Source organism: Suillus subalutaceus, assembly GCF_016647625.1.
Source record: "Suillus subalutaceus strain FC151 chromosome Unknown DFJ58scaffold_191, whole genome shotgun sequence".
NCBI lineage: Eukaryota > Fungi > Basidiomycota > Agaricomycetes > Boletales > Suillaceae > Suillus > Suillus subalutaceus.
The window spans coordinates 2671-25676 of record NW_024540440.1 but is presented as its reverse complement, the minus strand read 5'-3'; the positions used below and the strand labels follow the sequence as shown (position 1 = coordinate 25676).

The window sequence follows — 23006 nt, the reverse complement described above, 5'->3', positions numbered from 1 at the left end:
CAATGCCCAAACCCAGTCAGATGGTTACTCCCAGGGCTATGGTAATTATGAAGGTGCGCTTGAAGCTAAGACTGAAAAATGCGCGAATACAGGCAGAACTTTGGCGGCGCAGCTTCACATGGGATGCAAATTATAGCGACGAAAAATTGACAGGCTCATGTTGTCAACGGCGAAACTTTCATGGAGGCATCTCAGACATTAAGGCGCACTCGCGAGCTTAAGCTATTCTTTAGCGAGAGCAGTGAAGTCGGAAGAAAGACTACAGACGATGGAATCTGAGATAGCCCAGGGAATGTGCTCGTCCGAACTTCACAATTGGGAGCTGATATGTTTCGGCTGAGTTGGAGTCTTCTCCGCCTCTCCTAATTTGCTGCGCTACGTCTATTTGTTCTGCCTTGTCCTCAGCTTGGTTTTCTGGCACGTTGCAAGGACTTGATCTCACTGCTATCCGATTCTTTGTCAGACGGTCCCGACGGCAACTATGACGAAGGTGGATTTGGTATGCGACCTCAGAAGCGAACTGTACGTCGAGAACGGGATGACAAAGTCCACGATTCAATAATTGAAGAGCGAATCCAACGCGAACGTCCCTGTCGTACTTTGTTTATACGCAACATTAAGGCGAGTCAATGAGTTGGATGCAGCTCCACGTGTTCTGGTACGGATTTGATTTGCTAACGTTGAGCTACCTTTGTAGTATGAGACGAATAGTGAGGACGTCCGTCGTTCCTTCGAAGAGCATGGAGATATCAAGACCTTTTTCGATCTCATTGCAACGCGGGGAATGGTTTTCGTGACCTTTGTAAGTTTTAAACGGAACCCGCTGCATCATCACTAAGGCTTCGGTTCAGTACGATATTCGCGCAGCTGAGCGTGCTAGGGATCGTCTGCAGGGTTCTGAGATAAGTGGAAGACCCGTAAGTTTTGATGCACCTTACTGTGATGACCACATCAATGGAGTTGTCGTTCCTCAGATCGATGTTCATTATTCTCTTCCACGCGATGACCAAAAGCAAGGTGGCGATCGTGACAAGAATCAGGTTGGTAGCCATATCACGCTCATTTCGCGAATCACGACTGAATTTTGTTCAGCAATTTCAGGGCAACCTAATCGTCACACTTAAGGACTCTATTCAGACTATCGACGATAATGAGGTCAGACGTAAATTTCAACAGTTCGGAGACGTTAAGTCAGTCATGCCTGTCGGTGATCGCGCTGAGTATGTTGGATCTTTCCAATCGCCTAGTTTACTGACGAGAGCCTATGCAGTCAACGTTATGTTGAATTCTATGATATCAGGGTCAGTCTTACTGTAAGTTGGAATAATGTAATATTAACCTCCCTCAGGCTTGTGATGAGGCGTTCGATCGTCTCCGTCACCAAGGGCTGCAAGATGGAACCATGGATATCACCTATGCATGGGAGGAGTCTGAGATTTCTGGTCCTCCTACTCAGCGGTATGCGATATCACATGCTATTCATTTTTGTGCTTACATGCCATGCCAGCCGTGAGCAAAGATTTGACGGTGGACGGGACTGGGATGATGGTGGGCGCGGTTTTCGAGGCCGGGGTCGGGGCAGGGGCCGCGGCGGCGGTGGCCGAGGCCGTGGCTCATTTGAGGATTGGGACCGGCGTGATGACTTTGGCAGGGATCGTGATCGCGGGCGCTTTGAAGATGATTACAGGGGTGGTGGGCGCGGCGGTGGCGGTGGCGGCGGCCGGGGTGGCTACGGAGACAGATTTGATTCCCGCGGTCCTCTCTCGAGTGGACTTGGCTCGGGTTCTGGTTCGTATAACGAGCCGGCGAACGTCACTGCGTATAACCAGCCCCCGCCAGCAATATCTCAGTACAATCAGCCCCCGCCAGCAACCACTCAGTATAACCAGCCTCCGCCAGCAGCTACTCAGTATAATCAGCCCCCGCCAGCAACCACTCAGTATAACCAGCCCCCGTCAGCAGCCACTCAGTATAACCAGCCCCCTCCAGCAGCCACTCAGTACCACCAACAGCCGCCATCAGCCAATCAAACTGTACGTATCTGCTTCTTACCAGTGTCCCACACCGCTGACAGTTCATCAGGGCACAGGGGATCGGTTGGAGCAGGCACGCAAAGTTCAACAACTGCTTGCGGCACTGAAACAACCCCAGAATGGTGCTACGCCGTCTCCCACGATGCAACAGGGACCGCCAACACCAGGACCTCCCCCGAGCTCACTTGGAATGCCCCCTCCACCCCCACATCAAAACCCATACTATGCACCGCCCCCCGTTCAGCAACCCGCAGCGCCCTATCCTCCGCCTGGGCCCAGCGCTAACCCATATGCTCAGATGCCTTCTCAGACACCCACTCCTCAGCCAGGGCAGATGCACACTGGAATGCCTGGCTTACCTCCAAATATCCTTGCATTATTACAACAGTCGCAGGGTCAGCAGGGTCAAGGCAATGCCCCCCAACAAATGCAATCGCAATATGGAATACCTCCCCAGCCACCTCAGTCCATGATGTCCCCACCTCCCATGTCTAGCATGCCACCCGGCGCCCCCCAGCCAGGAACTCCGAATTACCAACAATTAATGGCCATACTTGTGAGTCCGTACAATTCCTAACATGTACTCATACTGACTACTTGGCATCAAGGCTTCTCAGAAAAGGTCCTAATTTATGTAAACGACAACTTCTTGAACTATTGCTTGTCTGTTCTTGTGCTTACGCTACTATTTTTCTGCGTCATTTATTTCTTTCAGGTCGATTTTTCCTTGTTGCACTTGTCGTATAGATACGTGTTATGTTGTGTACATGCAGACTATCGTTTCTCTGTGCTCAGTGGTGCTGGCGACGAATCCGGCGCCGCAGATGGGCATACGTATTTGATCCTGAGCTCTATGATGTTCCTGGTTCCTGGGTATGACACTCTAAAGTAGTGCATCCAAGTGCAAACTCAGCGCTACTCAATCGCTGGGTAAATTCAGATATTAACATGGCACAAGGGTCGTACTGATATCCTGAATCCAGGTTCGGGTTCTCGATTGTCACTTATGGGACTGCAACTTTCCATACGCATTACGCATTCACAGTTTTGGTGAGGTAAGCCACCATGCTTCGCAGTGTTATCTTGCAACTCACCGATTTTCAGAGCCTCGTCCATGCAATAACATCCTAGGCGCCGTTTGCAATGGAGAATAACAAGACAGCCCTGTTGCAACCACAAGATGGCCAACCCGGTAAGTAGAAAATAGACTGAGAGTTGCCGATTTGAATGACTTTTAGTACTCAGATGCGTCCTACTTCAGCCATTGCCTGTGCAACTACCTTTCACTTGCTTGCGCTCCCAGAATGTGGCGAGCTACTTCGCGAAGGACTGCAGTCGTACCATATCACGAGGATGCCAACCTAATGAAGCCAACAAAGTAATACTCAGAGCATTATAGACGAATACATCGATGCGTGTAGTCAGTGTTGGAAGTGAGTTACATAATTCGAAGGGCATCTCTCAGGTATTTACCAACGTTTTCTTAGTATTTTCACTACCGTAAACTCCTTGCCGTTACCTATATTACTGTTTACAAGAGGCTGATCAAACCTAAGGTCACTTTGCCGACTTCGATCGCCTTTTGATGTCCAAACAGTGGTACACTACTACTGCCATAATGTGCCGGGTGTCATGCGTGGTCCAGAGACTTTTTTTGGTTGTCTCTAAGTCCACTGATTTGAGTATGTGTCTATCTTCATGCAGTCATAGTCACATGTGTGGGTATCATGACAAATTCAAAGTCTGTTCCTCTTGAACGGTGCGGGTTTGACGCCTGCCTCGAGCACTTGCATTCACCTATGAACGATCCCCTGGAACTTCGAAGTCCACCACAAAATCTGTGCCTCCTGGATAGTACACTGTGCAGATCCGAAAGCAGTTTTCTTGGAGGACTCTTCGGAGAGGAAGGTGCAGGTTTGAAATCGACAACTGCCTTTTTCCTCTTATCGCACCCTCAGGCTAATGATAGTTATTTCAAAAGGTCTATCTCAAGTTGAAACTATCAACCAATCAGCATAGCCAAGCGCGGGGTATACACCCGAAACCCTCAGCATCTGGATCTTAATTGTGATGGTCGCCGACGATGCTTGTCCACAACAAGAAAACTATCTTTAAACCTCGTGAAGACAACTGTCAACCCTAGGCAATCGGGGATTGGAACTGTGCAATGTATAGCTACGATATGATAAAATTCACACTAACCCACAGGATGAGTGTATGTCTAATTGTTGTAGGGAAGTATGCGTAACTGCTATACAAGATGCACATGAGGCTGAAAGCTTTGTGATGCACAGCTAGACATATATACAGAAACACATCTCGTCATGTACACGTAATGAAATGAGGTAAACTTATACATGGTTTGTGACTCATCTCAGCCATCTGGCCCCAGGCCTAGAGAGTTACAAGAACGTAGACATTAGCTGCCAAAATCACTAACCATATCAACCACCCGATCGACATCATGAACTTCCCGCTGCTGAAATCTACGAAGTCCTCAGTCTGAATTATCTCTGGATCATCCAATGATGTGACAACAGGCAGGGAGTGAGCTTCCACGCCAGGACTGATGACCGTGTGTTCCGAAGCCGTTTTGCGTACTCGCATGATGCGCGACGATGAGGTGAGGTATATCAGCGGGAATATAACGAATGGGAGTATTATCGACAAGATGACCTGAGTTACAACAAGCAAGAAGTTGATGCCGTTCGGTCCAACGACGATGGCAACAGTCATAGAAGGTATCAGTCCTAGCAGGCGCGTCAGAAGGCGCCGTACAACAGGCTGTCACATCAGTGAGTGATGATTCTCATCGGAACAAAGGATAGAGCTGACCGAAACTTTCCAGTTCAGGAATCCTTCCGAAATACTTTGCCCTGCTACAGTGGCAACAAGAGAAGCACTTTGGCCAGATGCAAGTAAGGCGAGCGCAAAGAGTAACGCGGCAGCTATTATCAAGGATTTGAGAAGCTTACAGGACCCGAAAGATACGACATACCTGGGCCAATCGTGTTCTGGATGAGAGTGTGGGCATCATATAAGCTAGCTGGAGATTCAGATCCGTACGCCCCTGATCCATAATAGAAGACGGCACTGGCGAGGATTAGGATACTTCGAAGGAGTTGTTAGCCTCAATGACAACAAGGAATGTTAGAACTTACAGGGCATTGATGATGACGGCGAGGCTTAGCAGACTGGAGACCATATCGACCATGCCGTGGTATAGATGGGATCGCACGAACTCTAAGGAATGATTCTCTCTATGTTCGTAAGACATCGGACGGGCATTCAACACGTCTAACTCGGCGCGAGATACTACGAAGAAGGACCGGAGTTTTCGCCAGATCGCTCTTCCTAAGTATTGTACGTGCTCGCGCTTTGATGCGGTCCCTGTGAGCACTTGTTCTCGAACTTTGCTGGAAAGCGAAGAGACTGGGGCAAGTGGTTTTTTGGATAGCCTATCTTGGGTTGCGAGATGGGAACCCAGAAATAGACTATGGGGCATGACAGTAGCGCCCAGGATTCCAACGGCTACAACAAAGCTACATCAACTCATATCCGCATTCTCGCATTTCATGACCTACATGTATAGAGAGCACCGCTGGAAAAAATTTCCTGAGAAGGAACGAATCCATCAAAGGCTGGACCCCAAGCGATATTGATCTTTGCGATAATTACGGCCATGCAAATGAGCACAGCAAGCACCTAGACTCGTCTCATTGAATCAAATGGGGTACACGAGTGGTTGAGGGCTTACTAGTGCAGCGATGATCCACTCAAATACCTTCGCTGGTCTACTATGAAGAGGGTTGCCGAGGGCAAGTATTAATAAGACATCGGCGCCTGTTACCAGAACACCACCCCAGAGTGGAAGCGCTGGAAAGAGAAGAGTGAGTGCTATTGCGGAACCAAGGAGCTCAGCAAGATCGGTGCTGATGACGGCTATTTCGGAGAGCGCGTAAAGTGGGTAAAGGACTCCCCATCGCCAAAGTTTCTTATGACGTGGTCGATCGTAGAAGAGAAGGCGGCAATGGGATGCGAGATCTGAAAATGACGAGTCAATAAACATGTCTATCTTGCAGGAAAGCTGACATGGAGAAGGATTTACCAAGGCCAGTGACCACCCCAAGCCGACAGGCAAGAACCTGTGAAAATCGCAGCAAGTCACTCGGACGGTCACTACTTCAAACATCCTATATACTCACTTGAAGAAACGCAGCGAACAAGCCTGACAGAAGTACGATGAAGAGGAGCTTATATCCATATTGAGATCCTGCCTGAAGGTCAACTCCCCAATTGCCACTTTGATCCAGCTTCAAAGTGAGACCGTGCCAGTTACCATCTCAGTCAGATGACTCACGGATCAAAGTATGCGACAGAACACACAATGCCCACGCCTGTGTGTTTCTGTGCGTGATGAAATACTGTCCATCCTACATGATGCAGACGATCTATCCAGTGCTTTTTAGTAGTCGTAGGTCCGCCCTGAAGATCGGGGTTGGCTTGATTCGGAGAAGCGGTCATCGAGCTAGAGCATAGACGAAGTCCTTTGGCACAAGATGATCAATGATTCAAGTCCTTCTAGCTGCGCAGTCACGGTCGTCGCAGAGAGTGGACGAAAAGAATGGTAGAACGCCGACAAGGTCACGGCAATATATATGATGATGGTAACAGCGTGGCAAAATTAATAAATATTGGTCTATCATGTTCAATGCATTTCAAGAGTCAGCCATTGGCTCTCGGGAAGTTTCGTGTACCGTAGCGGTCAGTGTCCTCCAGAATCATGCATCATGGACCAATGACTGCACACGTGTAGTATGACATGTATAAATGATGATCAGGCGATGGAAGTTCTATATAGAACCAATCCCATCTCACGGGCACAAGACAAACTCCGAGGAGCTCCGAGTTTAGGAGCCTAAAAATCTGATTCCAAGTCATCTGTCTCGAGAAGGCAGCTTGCATAGGCCTGGACACGTTGCTTGTGAGCACAATGAAACCCTGAAATCGTGATTACTGACGTCTAATTCTGCTTGACTGAGGAACCCTGCTTTGGGTGTAGATTCCCTTGGAGGAATTGCAACACGCGTTGCTATGGATGGCTGCGGAAGCCTGTTAGAGGAGCCACTAGATATGGCAATGGCCTGTCGCGGCGTAAATGTGTCCAACTTCAATGGAATTGACTTAGCCACGCCATACTATACGACTAGCTTGCCAGTTACCTTGACTGGCTCGGGTATCGTCTTCGACGTTGTTGGCTTCTTTTCCAAGTCACGGATTAGCTGCTCCCAATCTCGCTCCGGTAGCTCGGGTTGTAGAGCGCCATCGTTAGCCAATCGGTCAGCGCACTCGTTGCCCTCGATTCCAACGTGACCTCTGACATGCTTGAAAATGACTTTTGGTCCTGCTCTTTCCCGGGCATATAGCAATGCCGCCAAGTACCTGATCAGTTCAGCGTTTTTGACGGGTTGGCCGTTGGCCGTTCGGAAGCCGTTTGCGCTCCACTTTGGAAACCAGGATTCAAAGCCTGCAACAGGATGAGTGGAATCCAACACATAGATCAGCGCGTCGTACATTGTATTGAATACTTTGAGTCCGTTTTGATCATCAGCGGACGCTGGGAGAATGGTGCGGTCTCCAATGCCCGAACAATTGCCTGCAAAATCGGTGCGAGAGTAAGCGAAGTATATTATCAAACATATGGAGTACAACTCGCAATGAGTTCCGCCCTATTATTTGTTTGATCTCCAGGACATCGTTCGGCGATGTTTCTGAAGTAATGATGAGTGTCATGTGTCATCGCTCAGACGATATTTCTCGCCTGGAATCGTTCCAACCCCACCACACACCCACACCCGCAACCGAGCCAACTTGTCCGTTTCCTTTGCAAGCACCGTCAGAATAGACAACGTCGTACCCAGACTCTTCTTCTTTTTCATTCGCAACGATAGCAGTCGAAGGGCGGAATGTCGACGATGTTGCCGCCACGCTCCGCGGTGGACTTATGGCAGCAGGCGATGCCGCAGACGAGGAAAGCTTTGAAGAAGGCGAGGTGGGATGCGATTCTGTGGTCATAAATGCAAAGGCTTCCGTCTCGCTGGTGAGCTTCTTGTAGACAGCACCATGGAAATTTTTCACTTGGGCCTCGCATTCTTCCCTTGAGGAAGGAAGCTAAGTACAAGATGAGCATATCGTACAATCAACTGACCATGTTGGATATATCCCAGGCGTACGTCCTTTGCGTACGGCATAATATGCTGTTTTCTGAGCTTTTGGCATACTGTTGGTTTGAGCAGCGTTACAAGACTGAGAGTTGCCAGTGTTGAAGGGTCTCGATCTTGTAAGCAGGGCGGTTTTTATCGAAGACGATCCAACTCCGCACGATTGATTCGCGATAACGCACGCTCTGAATGGAAAGATCTTAGCCAGGATTGGTGAAATGATTGAACAACCCAGATTGAACCATTCGATATTGACCAGACTCGTCAGTGGCTTGGAAGGTGTGGTGCGCGTTTTGGTGTTGCACCTAGACTAGGGTTAGGGTTTGTTCTCATACACTCTTTTCTGGTAGTACAGCTTGCATACTGCCAACGAATAATAATTGTCCGTGCAAAAAAATCACACCAACCCACAACTCGCAGGAACTTTGTGCTGAATTTCGTATACATGCAGATCTACAGATTGAGCGTGCGAGCCATTCCGACAGCACCCAATAAATGAAGTGCCATTATAAAGCAAGGTCAAGAGCTTCCCACTGCTGAAGTCCACGGTGTATCTCCGAGTCGGAATGTACTGATCTGACCGCGGGGAAAGAGGAAGCTTCTAAGCTGTCGAGTGGATCGATACTCTTGCGGCCCAGGAATCCTTTTTCCCGATGCAACAAGGGCAAGCGCGGATATTAATACAGCAGCTATTGCAAAGGATTTGAGAAGAACAAGGATGACGTATCTTTGCCAACCGTGTCGTTGATGAGAGTGTGCATATCGAACAAGTTAGCAGGATGTTCACAGCCATAGCTTCAATAGTAGTAGGAAGTGTTAGAAGCTTACAGGGTATTAAGTATGAAGGTGAAGCCTACTAGCAGACTGCTGACCACATGCAGCGATACAGATGGGATTGCACGAATTCTATGGATGATTTTCTCGGTGTTCATGAGACCTCGGACGGGCATTCAATTCTTTTAACTCAACACGAGATACTATGAACGAGGATCGGAAATTTTGCCAGAGCGCTTGTCCCAAGTATCGCACTAATGCGACTCGAACCTTGTCGGGAAGCGAAGAGGTGGGGGCCCGTGTAAGTGATTTTTTGGATAGCCTATCTTGCATTGCGAGATGTGAACCCAAGAATAGACTGGGGCATGACAGTAGCGCCCAGGATTCCAACGGCTACAACAAATTCATGTCAGCGCCAGTTCGCAACCTTGCATTCCATCACATACAGGCTTGATACAGCCCATATACATGTTTAAAGCGCGCCATTATTGACAAAGAGTGCCTGAGAAGGAACGAATCCATTAAATGCTTGACCACAGACGATATCGATCTTCGCGATCAATGATTGCAATATCAGATGAGTACAACGAACACCTAGATTTGCCCCATTGAAATGCTGTGGAGTACGCAAGCAATTGGGAGCTTAGTACAAATGCAGCGATGATCTATTCTGAGATTTTCACTGGTCTATCGCGAAGAGGGTTGCCAAGGGCAAGTATCGATAAGACAACAGCTCCAGTTATCAGGACAAAGTTCAGAGTGGACTCGAAAGCGCTGGAGAAGGAGCTCACCAAGCGTACTAACCAGATTTATGAAACCATTGTACTCAAGTTGACGCAAACTCACAGAGTCCAGAGTAATGATTCATGAACTAATTCTTACACCTCAAGTTATGTTATGAAGCGGCGTATGCATTTACATAACGTCCCCGAATAACATGACTTGAGGTAAAAACTTGTGGCAGCCAAGCTCCCACGTTAGTGCTAAGTGGACGATCAGACGTGTCTCTCCTAGTGCTGCTGAGTCTATACGACAAACAGCAGATGCGGTGAAACCAGGTCGGGGGGAGCGAGGTTGAAGCTGATATGTTCCGTGCCAATCACTAGGCCTGAGCGTGAAAATTTAGCGTTTGGTGCATGAGGACCGGCTCCGTCTGGACCACATATCTAGGGTCCTTATTGGATGGATTGATCCTTTGTGCCAGGATAGGCAGTTCCTGAATTATTTTCCCTCCCATACGATGACATGAGACTTGTTGGTTTCTTCCGAATTGGGATAATACCAAGGTAAATGCCTATTTCGGTTGCTACCTTGTACTCTTTGCATCAGTCCAGGTATGGGTCTCCTTCTCCTTGAACATCCCTCCTTTGGTATATAATAGCTATGCGTAAGTTCCTACTTCTATCAACACGACCAGTTTGGTCCAGTAGCCTCACAACCTTCCAAGAAGACTTCTTCCGCTATTCAAGCAGCCCTTGTTTGACGCATACGTCCTTGAACAAACCGTTGACGTCTAGCTACCAAGGCTCTACCAACTGTGCTCTGTGACATATTTGCAGACCAGTTCTAGCACGCATAACCATTCCCTTACGACCGTCGTCACGGGCAGACCAATCATCACATTTTCTTTGCGTGCTATAATATCACATCTTCACCAATTCACGCACATAATGTCTCGCTATAACAACTACACCACTCCCCCCAGATCACCTGCATTCGGCTTCTTCCCCACTTCACCCGCTGCCCCACACGCGTTCTCTACTATGCAGGGGAACCCGCGTGACTCGCACGCCATGTACTCGGCGCTGGGCTCAGCCATGGGTTTCCAATCAAGCAGCCCGCGCAGCAAGAGCAACGGCGGGAGCTCAAACCCGCTGATGAAGTTCTACAGAAAGTGATACTTCCTCATCATCATGATCGTCAACTGTATCCATCACGAAGGGGTCACGTGGACCCAAACCCATTGTATCGATAGCACTGGAGCGGAACCGTTATTGTTTTATGGTTAGGGAGATGAGGGGCGGAGCGCGCAAAAAATACATACCGAATGAGGGCTGCAGGTCATCTTCTTAACCACTTCGTTCGATTACAACACTTATTTCTCTATCAAATCCGAGTCCCTGTGTCCATATCTCGTACGCATAGAACACACATATTGTATCTCTATTGTTTCAACCTGGATGCTATGTATTTATTCCTCCCCTATCATTCAAAAGTTGACAGATGAAGTGAAGACAATAATGTAAGACAAATGTGCGCAGGCTGTGAATCGATCGTCGATTGTCTGACCAGGGTCCAGGTCTGACCCCGGCAACTCAGATTCAAAAGCGGATTTTGAACACCGGACCGGCAAACGCCGCTAGTCAACGCAGAGCAGATCACTTGGTACAACTTCACGCAACCTTCTTCAAAGGAGTCTTTCACTTCTAGAGGCAGCGACTTTCATCATGGCACCCTCGAGAGCACCAATATCACAAGAAAGTAATGTCACCGACGTATACGCGCTCTCATTACTTTCGGAGTACACTCACACTCTTGACTCCCTCCCACTCGACCTCTCTCGTAATTTTGCGGACCTCCGTGAGCTCGACGCAGTTTTATCGTCGTCTATGACATCCATCACCGCAAAAATACAAAATCTGACAAAGATGATCGAAGATGGCACGGTAGCAAAGCAGGACCGTCTTTTCCTGCTCACAGATATAGCAGAGGAAGCTGCGCGTTTGAAACTGGGCGGCGAAGACAAGATTCGTGTAGCATGTCAAGCCGCTGACAACCTCAAAAGCCATACTTCACATATGAGGACGCTCCTCACTCTCTTGCCATCATTCGATGTGTCCGCATTGAACCGCAAGACAACTTATCCCCATGTCGCTGTTCGGTCATACATGCCCACCATCGACAACTCGCGTCGTAGAAGAGGCAACTACGGATCAATCATGAATACCGCAAATCATGAAGCCAGCCCTTCCAAACGAAAACGAGCGACGAGAGAAGATGATGTGGATGTCGGGGGCGGGAAGTCGCCTCGCAAGGAGAGGACTGGGGATAGCACTGCGCAGCGATCTCGAAATGGTGCTCGTTCACGAAAGTAAGTCATTTTTCAGTATATGTATTCATCATGTTGATGTGATACTTTAGACAGGAACGTGCTGCATCTCCCACAGAATCCGTTCTTTCTGTCATCTCGCACACTGTAGCACCAGTGCCTCAAGCCTATACAGGGACCTCAAGAGCTGGTGGTTCATCGAGTCGCGTTACCAACCCCTCCAGTAGGCGTTCAAAGCCAAATCCTAACACCTATGATGAGCCGCACGTCAATGGATCTGTCAATGGCCGACGCGATATCTTCCCCGCACCACCTTCCGCATCGGTCTCTCATCCTTCTTTACCTATACCTTACGGATCAAATGGTTTACATTCTTATGATTTACCTGGTGCTCACACACTTGCCAATGACTGGGGAGCCCCTCCTCTTGGGCAACTCGAAGGTCCAGGCATGCCTGTCGCACGGAATACACACACCGGTCTATCGATAAGCTCCGCTACTGTCCTAACCCCTAGCCTCCCGCTCGTATCTCCAAGTGAAACCCAAGCCGGTAATGCCGCGGGAGACACGGCCACCGAAGTTGGCGAAGGTGATGGAGAAGGGGATGACAGGACCTATTGCTTCTGCGAGGGTATAAGCTATGGAGAAATGATCGCGTGTGACGACGTGAATTGTGAAAGAGAATGGGTACGCTATATCTCTCCTGTCCTGATACGGTGTATTCATCAATTGTGCAGTTCCATCTTGCATGTATTGGCCTTACGGTACCCCCAGACGGAACGTGGTTCTGCGATGCTTGCAGGCAGAAGAAGAATGCAAAACGTGGGTCGAGAGCAAACAAAAAGCGTTCGGGCGGCGGCGGCACGCGGTCGGGCGGCAAAGCTGCTAACAACGGATAGCGAGTTTTGGTTTGTTCTTCTATCAGTGCTTACTTCACCTTTGGTTTGGTATTTATGTTTGCTGTCTATAATTAGCTCCACCATTTTAACGCAAATCAGGGACCCTAATGAGGCCATAGAGGTGATATCTACGCCTTCCTCTGTCAGGACACTCCTTTCTGCACTAGAGTTGGTTGTGAAGTCGCAGTCGCGATTATCAAAGGATATTTCTAACATATATTCCTAATTCCCGGAAATTAGTATCTTCCATCATGCAGAGAAACTCGCGAACTGGGCGCCCCCTGACTCAGCTGCTGACATGTTGACATTAACAAGACAGATGTTTCATAATCCCGGATGTCTCGCTATTCAGTTGGGTGAGGTAGACAGAATGCGGACGTGCACTACTTGACACTTTCAGGGTATAAAAGTTCGCCACAAAGCGTACGAAGGCTACGCCGAAATCTATCTCTTCAGCTCATCTCGATTCTTTCGAATCATCAATCTAAACCAACAAAGATGCCATCATATGCTATAACAGGTGCAGCCCGGGGGATTGGCGTACGTGCAGCTTGATCGGCTATCACACTGCGTTTCTGACGACGTTTGAATTTGACCAGTTTGAATTTGTCAATCAACTCTCCGCTGATTCTGGGAACATCGTTTTCGCCCTTGTACGCAATGAGGCCACTGCGAACAAGCTTAAGGAGCTGGGAAGGCATAATGTCCACATTATCGAGGCCGATATCACTAATAACAAGGCTTTGAAGGTGGGTGCTTGACGCCTTGGATAGGGGCTGAATTGACGTTTTGTCCAGTACGCTGCTGCAGAGGTTTCTCGATTGACAGGCAACTCGCTTGACTACTTGATCAACAACGCTGGGTTCGTAGAGTCTGAGAGAGATGGATTGACTCTTGATTCGTAGTAAGATTTTTTTGTCTGCTTTTCGTTCTCGGAATGGCACTGAGTCGCGATTAGCTCCTCAGAAGAGTTGCTCACTAAGGATCTCCTGGATTCGGTATGCAGCCCTTCGCATGCGAAGACGGTAAAGCTAATGGAGCTCTGTAGTTCAATGTCAACGTCGTCGGTATCATCCACACCATCAACATTTTCCTCCCGCTACTCAAGAACGGGAAAGCAAAGACGGTCGTCACTCTCACTAGTGGATTAGGAGACCTTGATGTGACGATGGGCTCTGAATTTACCACCTCTGGACCGTACTCCATCTCGAAAGCCGCGGTGAATATGGTCAATGTCAAGTATGCTGCTCAATACAAGTCAGAGGGCCTCGTTTTCTTGGCGATTAGCCCGGGACTTGTGGACACTAGCACCAGGGCCCGTATGTTTTTGTGATATCCTCTAGGTTACCCACAGCTGATTACCGCCAATCTAGCTACTGACAAGGAACTGGAGCAGTTTATGGCGATGATTGGGAAGTTCAGAAACATCTATCCCGATTTCACGGGGCCAATCACGCCAGAGACATCTGTCCGAATGCAACTCGAGGTCATCAATCGGATCACCGTCAATGACACTGGAGCGTTCATCTCACATAAAGGGAATAAGGAATGGTTGTAGGTTTCATAAATACTCTGATAAGCTCCAGCTTTGTACTATAAACAAGTTACTTGATGTCTTGCTAATCACTCGCCTTCCACCCTCGGCTTACAACTAATGTCAGCAATAACCTTCACGACAGCATTAACAGCGTGCACAATGTCAAGAGTGAGATATAATAATGAGAACATATACATATGTGCGCATCCTACTAGATATTGTCATTTATACGGCGAGAGTTTTTGTTAGAGTTTGGCATCTCACCCTTCGTCATCGTTCGTTGTTCGGATAGTCCCGACTACGTATATATACCTACACTCGTAGACTTTCCTCTCCTTGTCGTCTCCCGCCATGTCGTAGACGCTTCTTACAGCGCCGTTCTCCAGCTTTTATAAATTTTTGGTTGGAAATACATAACTATTGATGCCTGTACATTCAGAGTACTTAGTGGTAACCAATACTATTATGACTGGCTGCTTCTGACTATGTACAACACGGTATGTAATCGAGAACTTAGTAAAGACTTATCTAACTCCCGAAAAGGCCTTTCCGTCATGTGATTACTTCAAAGCGCGTGCGCTATCCAAATTCGAAAATTTGGTCATGGGAAGGGGGCTCACCGAAGGCGAGCAGAGAAACTTGGAAGGGGTCGGTCTTCAGAAGTCAGAAAACCATCCCAGGGGGAAGCCTCTGGAAGTATTGAAACTTTGCTACTGTGTCCATTGGCTTTTGGTCAAATGATTAAATACTAGGTGAAGACAGAGTCCCAATGAGAGAGCTTATCTTTGACATCAGATTCAGATGGCAGCATTCAATATTACTGGCACAGTTGACATTGAATGTTGAATTCCCACCACATCAGGTAACTGACTCAAAAATGATAAAACCATGTAAAGCTTTATCTATTCTAAAATACATATAATATCTATCACAATTGTAGTCCAAATGAGAAAGCTTTAAATACCTGGACTAAGTCGGATGGAAACTACCAGAGGTACAATCTTGACAGTCAGTTTGCAATTACCTATCAAGTTGATAGATATTCACCAATTGTAATAAAGCTTTAGAAGCCTAGAGTGCTTTGGACAAACTCACCCAAGACTCAAAGGTGCTGAATACTGTAGATGATTGTGACAATTTATTTTCAAAAATCAATTTATTGACAAATATATACATGTGCTACATAGTAGTATATAGTGGGCTATGAAACAAGAAACAAAAGTAATAGTTAAGGGGACTATGAAGGAGGGACCACCAAAGAGACAGGGAGGAGGGGACCATGAAGGAGGCCAGGAAGGAGGGACCACCAAAGAAGGCCAGAGACAAGGGTCCACCAAAGGCCAGAGACAAGGGTCCACCAAAGAAGGCCAAGGAGGAAGGTCCACTAAAGAAGGCTAGGGAGAAGGGTGTATGAAGGAGCCAGGGAGAAGGGTCCAATGAAGAAGGCCAGGGAAGAGGGCCCACCAAGGAGAGGAAGCAAGGGGACCATGAAGAACAGACAAAAAGGATGGAGCACACAAGGACTTCAGCAAAAAATTTCAAACCCCCAGCTCCCATGGTGTACAAAGCATTCTGAGCAGCGTAATATTACATAATATTGCAATTCCATTGCAAACAAGTATCTTCGAGTATCACAAAGTCACACTCTAGCAATGGTCTATCAACATTTATTTACCATGGGTCACACTTGCGACATCTTACATACCAGCATCAGACTTATAGTTTTCTTGTAATTTCTTCTCATTCAAAGTCATGTTGCTCCTACTTATGTATCACTTTGTCTTAGAATATAAATATAAATATTTTTGTATATTTTTGGTCTGATTCTGTCAATAGTATCTATGAAAACTTTTTGCTTGCCGGTTTCCTGATGCACACTCACACATCACTGCACAGTTCCAATGCAGAATTCACAATGGTTCGTGTTCCTTGTCAGACACTAGTCTAGACTATCTTGGTTACACCCTGGATTATATTTCTCTTTTACAGCATATCACAAGGACCATTGTATCATCCTATCTACAAGAGTCTCACAATGGTTCATATTCCTTGACTCAGACACTAGTCTAGACTACAGTGGCTCAAAAAGTGTCTCAATGTTTGTGGATTTTCATGTAATTGCTGTATTATGAGTCAGGGTGTGGAAATATGACTAAGCCATAGGGAAGTGTGGGAAAGCTCTACTTCCTAGCTTTAGGTTTGGTCCCTATAGCATGGGGAAATTATGTTATTGAGTGAAGATATGGTCATTTTAATTTGGTGACTCATTGAGACACTTTTCTGACTTTCAGTTTAACCAACACAATCTCTATAATTCTGGTACTTGGTGTTTCCTCCTGTTGTTCTAATTGCTTCTATCACTCTTCTATTCACACTATCTATCAATTTCAGGCATTCCTCATCAAAAATATTGCCCCACTCTGCTGCAGCTCTCTCTCATAACTGAAATAGCCCCTATTATTATCCTCAGCTCTTCTAATCTGTATACCAGGCAGATTGCTACTAAAACTGGTCTGAGCAGGGTTACTCTCATTAGGGTTATTAAAAAAGTCATTCCAGATAAGACAAATATCAAACTAGGCTGTCCTTTCAAGCTCACACCACATAACAAAAAATCTCTTGTTTATCATATTCTAACTAGGCAGGCTGCCAATGCTACTCAAGGCACCAAATTCGTTAATTACATCATCTACACTGCTCTCTTTACTCAAATAGTCAGGAATACTCCTAAGGTAGCCAACCTTAAAGCTGTAATAAAGCAGAAAAAGCCTTTCCTGTCTTCAGCCTATAGAGAGAGGAGACCAGCCTTTGCTGTAAAGCCTCAGTATTGGATTGTTGAGCACTGGAATAGGGTTACCTGGTCAGATGAGACAAAAATCAATAGGATGAGGTCAGATGGCCAGGAATATGTGTGATAAAAGGCAGAAGAACTACTAGAAGAAAGAAAAGTCAAGAAAACACTAATGTATGGAGTAGGACATTTGATGGTATAGGTTTGTATGAGGTGGAATAGAGTAGAAATTCTCTGTGAGGTGGAGGAGAGAATTAATGCAGAGCAGCACATTTCAATTTTGGAGGAGTATCTGCTCAGGAGCATGCAGGAATTAAGAATTAATAAAGAAGATACCACCTTCTAACAAGACAATGACCCTAAGCATACTTCAAGTTGACCATAAAATCGTTTGAAAACTATTGTATCTGTGTTCTATAATGTCCAGCCCAGTCCTCAGACCTCAAACCTATTGAACAGCCCTGGGAATTACTCAAGCTATTACTTACAGTCTATCAAGATCCTCCATAGGGGTTATTTCAGCTGTAGGAGAGAGTTGCAGCAGAGTGGGGCAATATTTTTGATGAGGAATGTCTGAAATTGATAGATAGTGTGAATAGAAGAGTGATAGAAGCAATTAGAACAACAGGAGGAAACACCAAGTACCAGAATTATAGAGATTGTGTTGGTTAAACTGAAAGTCAGAAAAGTGTCTCAATGAGTCACCAAATTAAAATGACCATATCTTCATTCAATAACATAATTTCCCCTGCTATAGGGACCAAACCTAAAGCTAGAAAGTAGAGCTTTCCCACACTTCCCTATGGCTTAGTCATATTTCCACACCCTGACTCATAATACAGCAATTACATGAAAATCCACAAACATTGAGACACTTTTTTGAGCCATTGTATCTTAGCTCATCTAATTTTAATGGTGAGAACATGCTTCTTCCACAAAATTTACAGTTCTTGCAACTGATGCTAACATCATCCTGAAGAGAGTTGGTTACACCTCAGATTATATTTCTCTTTTACGGCATATCACGAGGACTGTTGTATCATCCTATCTACAAGAGTCTCTTGGTTACACCCTAGATTATATTTCTCATGAGGACTGTCATATCCTATCTATGAGAGTCTCTAATGGACTATCATTCAACACACATCCACTCGCACTCAGCTTCACTAAAAGTCCAGACTTATATTGTGGTAGGCTATACTATTCTTGTAATTGATAACTAACATCATCTTGTCTTCCTTAGGATTGTCATTCTACCAGCTCTTGTTATTCCAGACTGTCATCCTACAAGCCACTTCACCACTCATACTCACCTCCCCACCACTTGCTGCTTACACTTACCTCACACATCTGCTCACACAACAGTTGCATCAATGCCCACCTCTGAACATCATGGTAGGCTATACTATTCTTGTGCTGGATACTAACACCATCTCCATCTTCCTTAGGACTGTCGTCCTACCACTTGCTGCTTGAACATTGTAGTAGGCTATACTATTCTTGTACTGGATATACTAACATCATCTCCATCTTTCTTAGGACTGTCATCCTACCACTCGCTACTTGAACATTGTGGTAGGCTATACTATTTTTGTACTGGATATACTAACATCATCTCATCTTTCCTTAGGACCATTGTACTACCACTTGCTGCTCACTCTCACCTCATACATCCACTCACACTCAGCCTCATTTCTTCATAGTTCCAGACTTCAAAAGGCAACTACCTGCTGGATTACATCCCCTAGCCACTGAATTTTACAATATGGTGTGTCATTCAATAATTCACTTGTCCTCGTCTTTGACATCCTTGTCCTCATTCTTGTCCTTGTTGTTTTCTTTTCCTCCTTCTCCTTCCTCCTCCTCTCATTCTCCATCCTCACCATCACTATCCTCATTATTACCACCATCACCATCACCATACAGTGTCACCTGCCTTTGGATTTTCAACACAGCATGCTTCATTTTCTGCCTGCTTGAAGATGCTTATGTGTTTGTACACATCTTGAATCATGCCTGGCTGGAAGCCTGAGTGGTTTGCAAGTCTCCACTTTCTCTTCAAACCCGAACTGTGCGACATCCACAGTGCAGATTTGAGGGTCTATGTAAGGAACCTTGGTGTTGACCTCCAAGCTGCTGTTAGTGGTGATAGCTCTCTTGGTATTTTAAATCTTGCTTGTTGTCTGGCCAGTGCCCGCACCCATTTCCCCTCCGACAGCAGACTTGGAAGCTGAGGAAGTGTGCAAGTGTGGAGTCATTGAATATATTACTATGTACTAGCTCTTATTAGCTTGAATTTGCTTCCCTGAAAAAATATAGCTAGATGTTCTCAACCTACCAATTGGAAATAAAATCAATGGCAACTTGGTACAGCAGTTAACATGAAATTGAATACTGGTAGTGCAGTGGTTAAAGTAGTTAAAGGTTAAAAGAGTCCTGGCCCCTAAAACACGTTGAGGGTACAACAACTCTGCTAAGGTGCAATGCAGAGCAAATGAAAGAAATAATAATAATGCTCTAAGCTCCAGGTGGGAGATAGGGCTATACTCTCTCAAAGTGTTGGTCGAGGTGTGATGCGAATCGTTCGACCTGGGGAAGCAGATGGCAGCAGAGAAATGATCCAAAGCACGCTGAATGAGCGCCTAAGGGAGTGCCTAAGCGCAGGAAAGTGCCAGAGCGCAGGAATGCTGCGGCTGGTGCGGGAAAGTAGTGCACGCCTTGCAGCTAGCGCAGTGTCTTGCTACTTAAGGGTCTTATATGGAATGTGTATATAGTGACAACACAATTATACAGGGATAAGACTACTTGCCAGTCCTTAAGTACACGGTCTATGACTTTTCTAGTTTTCATGGTAGATAACATGTGAGTTCTTGGGAGGATTTACTGACGTGTCCTCTTCTTGTCTTTCTCGTGATTTCAGTGATACGAAGTTTCTCAGTGTTATATAGTCAACCTCTAGTTTAGGTAGTATATAACTAGTAGTAGAAATGTCTTATATCTTACTTCAAGGCAACCTATTTGGCCTGCACTTTCAGAATCTTACTGGGTCTCACACGGTTTGAGAGAAGAGTGGAAAGTGGGAAGTTATGATTACTAGGTGCAAGATGGGCTCCTTTTATACCTTTTTGGGGCCCTCCTTACTAAGCATGACTCATCACAGCATTAGTAAGTCACTGGCTTACTAACCATGCCATTTGGCAGTGCTGAATCAGCTGCTTATCAACCTAATATACATAAATAGTAAATACTATTACAAAGCATGATAAATCATGACAAAGCATGACAAAGCCTGACAAATCCTTACAAATCAGCCTTTTGCCAGTCACATGACATGCTTACAAACATGTCTGATGGCTCACTGAAGAATCTGTGTCTGAAAGAAATGGAAACAGACAGAAACAAGTGGAAACTGCATGACAAATCATGAAGGATCCTTACAAATCAGCATATTGCCAGTCACATGACACACTAAGTAACATATTTGTGGCTCACTGAGTAAATTGATGGCTGAATAAGCCTTAGAAAAAGAAAGAGAAGGAAACTGAAGGAAACTAACAAACTGAAAATATAAGTACAAGTAAATCTGTCATAAATGAAACCAAGCCTGTAATACAATGAAGTATACCTTAGTATACTCTTCCCGTGATTACTTCTTTTCTACGTATGTCATGGTATGGTACCCATACCATGCATGACAGCGGGAAAGTGGGGCGCTCTATAGGGAATGACCAGGGATGATGTTGTGCAGTGATGGGATGGGACTGGTAATGGCTTGGTGACACGAGCCGTGATATAGGCCATATGTGGCTGTAGGGGCACGAGCCTCTACAGCGCGCGCTGTCTTACTAGGATGTGAAAGGCAATAAAAACACCAAATTTCACTTATCCTCCACGGTCAATGGTTCAGACAAATACCAACGGTTGATAATGTGGTCATTTGTGGGGGTGCAAAATTTAGATTGCGTTCTCCTTGAGCAAATTTACCAATGACTAAAAGGGGTGAGATAATCGGGAATCTCAGGAACAATGCCCGTTAACTGGCTTGATGCAGTACTTAGGGTTCTTCAGGGATAATGATGCGACAGTACGCAGATTACGGAAAGTTATGTGAATTACAGTGATACATGGTGAGTCAGAGCGATATCTCTGGGATACTCCTTATTCTCACAATCAGGGGAGATCAAACTAGGAGTCGGATACAGTTGAATCAATCAAATATGTGGCTTCGGAACCAACCTTTCTGCTGCTCAGGATCTCACAATGAGTAATGACACAGTCCAGACTAGAATACACCTTCTTGATGTAATCTTAAGTGGCCAAGCTCTTAATATTGTTGACTAAAGTATAAGTCCTATTTATCGTCCTCAATCATTAAAGTACGTGGATTTCTCCCCACAGAATTGATTTCCTGTGTCGTAAAGAGAATTGCAGTGAAAACTACACTAGATGACTAGTAACCGTGCACTAGCTAGAGTAATTGAATGTGACTTAGAGGTGGCCTCAGGTAGTCAAAATGTCGTGGGAAACAGTGACAAAAGAGTGGAGGGAATAAACTAATATTCACTCAGTATTCACACAAATATTAGGGGGTGAGAAACTTTCTGAGAGATACACAAACTCTCTAAAAAGGGATCTTATTGCTCAAAGAGGGAAACTATGTCCCTTTATATACTACTCTACAGGTGGCTATGCAACTACTAAATATGGAATAGTGACTCATAATGACTCCATGTGACTCACTATGACTCAGTGTCCAAATGTTCACTTAGAGGTTACCACTATTTCGGAACTGTCCAGAAACTATGACTAATCATTAAACAAAATGTAGATTACATAAGAAGATTGACACTGCTCAGATGGTGACTGTGCAGATGTTGAGATGTTAAGATGTTAACACGAATATGGCTCATTAGGTGGGAAAATGTATGAGAAAATCCCAAAGGGTGCGGGAATGTGCTTACTAATGAAAGGATAAGGGTTTTAACACAGTTTGTTGACTGTGCTAAGTATGTAATATGAACGATTAATTCATGTAGCTATGAAAAACCTTCAAGAAAATTATAGTAAATTGTAATAAAGCCATAAGAAATTAGAACTGCCTTTATTGGCAGTATTAGGTTGTATGAGAGTATGTTATGTGTCTGTGATCATGTACAAAACGGGTTTCATGCGTGTCAGCGCGGTGTCTTAATAACCGAGGGTCTTATATGAATACGTGTAAGAATGTAATGACACCACAATTACACTGGATAAGACTTCTTGCCAGTCCTCGATGAACACAGTCTACGACTTTTCTTCTTTCGTGGTAGATAACATGTGAGTTCTTGGGAGGCTCACTAAACCAATCAGTTAGCCGGAGCTTTATTATCTCTGATTGAAACTATGGGGTTGTCTAGGATATACTGTCTAGACACTTGAACTGGTTTCCTGAATATACGATTAACTGTTGAGAAGCTGGTCTCAAATGTGACTACAATGACCAAAGCTCGTGTTGGTCAATATACAAATACCTGGTGAGAACGCTGGTCTCACAAATAACAACAACGACAAATAGAAAGCAATGACAAATAACAACAATGACCAAAGCTCGTGTTGGTCAGTATACAAATACCTGGTGAGAACGCTGGTCTCACAAATAACAACGATGACCAAAGCTCATGTTGGTCAGTAAACACTACGTGGTGAGAACACTGGTCTCACAA

At 45.6% G+C, this 23006-nt stretch overlaps 6 protein-coding genes across 6 annotated transcripts; 4 read left to right on the top strand and 2 right to left on the bottom strand.

Moving 5' to 3' along the window:
- Nucleotides 1-361: 361 nt before the first annotated feature.
- Nucleotides 362-3025, top strand: DFJ58DRAFT_169730 (uncharacterized protein). Its single transcript, XM_041379007.1, has 12 exons — nt 362-621; nt 698-802; nt 852-917; nt 975-1040; nt 1093-1190; nt 1271-1301; nt 1349-1458; nt 1508-2033; nt 2083-2589; nt 2642-2655; nt 2749-2963; nt 3017-3025. Exons 1-11 carry the CDS (start codon nt 502-504, stop codon nt 2873-2875), a joined length of 1770 nt encoding a protein of 589 aa, XP_041237108.1. The 5' UTR covers nt 362-501; the 3' UTR covers nt 2876-2963; nt 3017-3025.
- A 1141-nt stretch (nt 3026-4166) lies between these two features.
- DFJ58DRAFT_169726 (smf Mn2+ and Fe2+ transporter) lies at nt 4167-6754 on the bottom strand. The gene is made up of 9 exons (XM_041379006.1): nt 6394-6754; nt 6239-6335; nt 6142-6178; nt 5791-6077; nt 5618-5738; nt 5195-5564; nt 5032-5144; nt 4869-4981; nt 4167-4817 (listed from the first exon to the last, which is right to left on the bottom strand). The coding sequence occupies exons 1-9, from the start codon at nt 6555-6557 to the stop codon at nt 4428-4430; spliced, it is 1692 nt and encodes a 563-aa protein (XP_041237107.1). The 5' UTR covers nt 6558-6754; the 3' UTR covers nt 4167-4427.
- Nucleotides 6755-8369, bottom strand: DFJ58DRAFT_169832 (ribonuclease H-like domain-containing protein). Its single transcript, XM_041379008.1, has 7 exons — nt 8242-8369; nt 7855-8185; nt 7750-7804; nt 7608-7689; nt 7256-7560; nt 7055-7201; nt 6755-7002 (listed from the first exon to the last, which is right to left on the bottom strand). The coding sequence occupies exons 1-7, from the start codon at nt 8282-8284 to the stop codon at nt 6952-6954; spliced, it is 1014 nt and encodes a 337-aa protein (XP_041237106.1). The 5' UTR covers nt 8285-8369; the 3' UTR covers nt 6755-6951.
- Nucleotides 8370-10347: 1978 nt separating this feature from the next.
- DFJ58DRAFT_818146 (uncharacterized protein) lies at nt 10348-11280 on the top strand. The gene has a single exon (XM_041391840.1). It carries the CDS (start codon nt 10699-10701, stop codon nt 10924-10926), a length of 228 nt encoding a protein of 75 aa, XP_041237105.1. The 5' UTR covers nt 10348-10698; the 3' UTR covers nt 10927-11280.
- A 195-nt stretch (nt 11281-11475) lies between these two features.
- Nucleotides 11476-12976, top strand: DFJ58DRAFT_669562 (uncharacterized protein; the record flags this gene model as incomplete). The annotated part of the gene is made up of 4 exons (XM_041382793.1): nt 11476-12119; nt 12170-12555; nt 12643-12764; nt 12815-12976. 4 exons carry the CDS (start codon nt 11476-11478, stop codon nt 12974-12976), a joined length of 1314 nt encoding a protein of 437 aa, XP_041237104.1.
- A 412-nt stretch (nt 12977-13388) lies between these two features.
- On the top strand, nt 13389-14721 carry DFJ58DRAFT_169666 (uncharacterized protein). The gene is made up of 6 exons (XM_041379005.1): nt 13389-13516; nt 13576-13725; nt 13774-13880; nt 13935-13974; nt 14025-14295; nt 14350-14721. The coding sequence occupies exons 1-6, from the start codon at nt 13475-13477 to the stop codon at nt 14532-14534; spliced, it is 795 nt and encodes a 264-aa protein (XP_041237103.1). The 5' UTR covers nt 13389-13474; the 3' UTR covers nt 14535-14721.
- Nucleotides 14722-23006: the final 8285 nt, after the last annotated feature.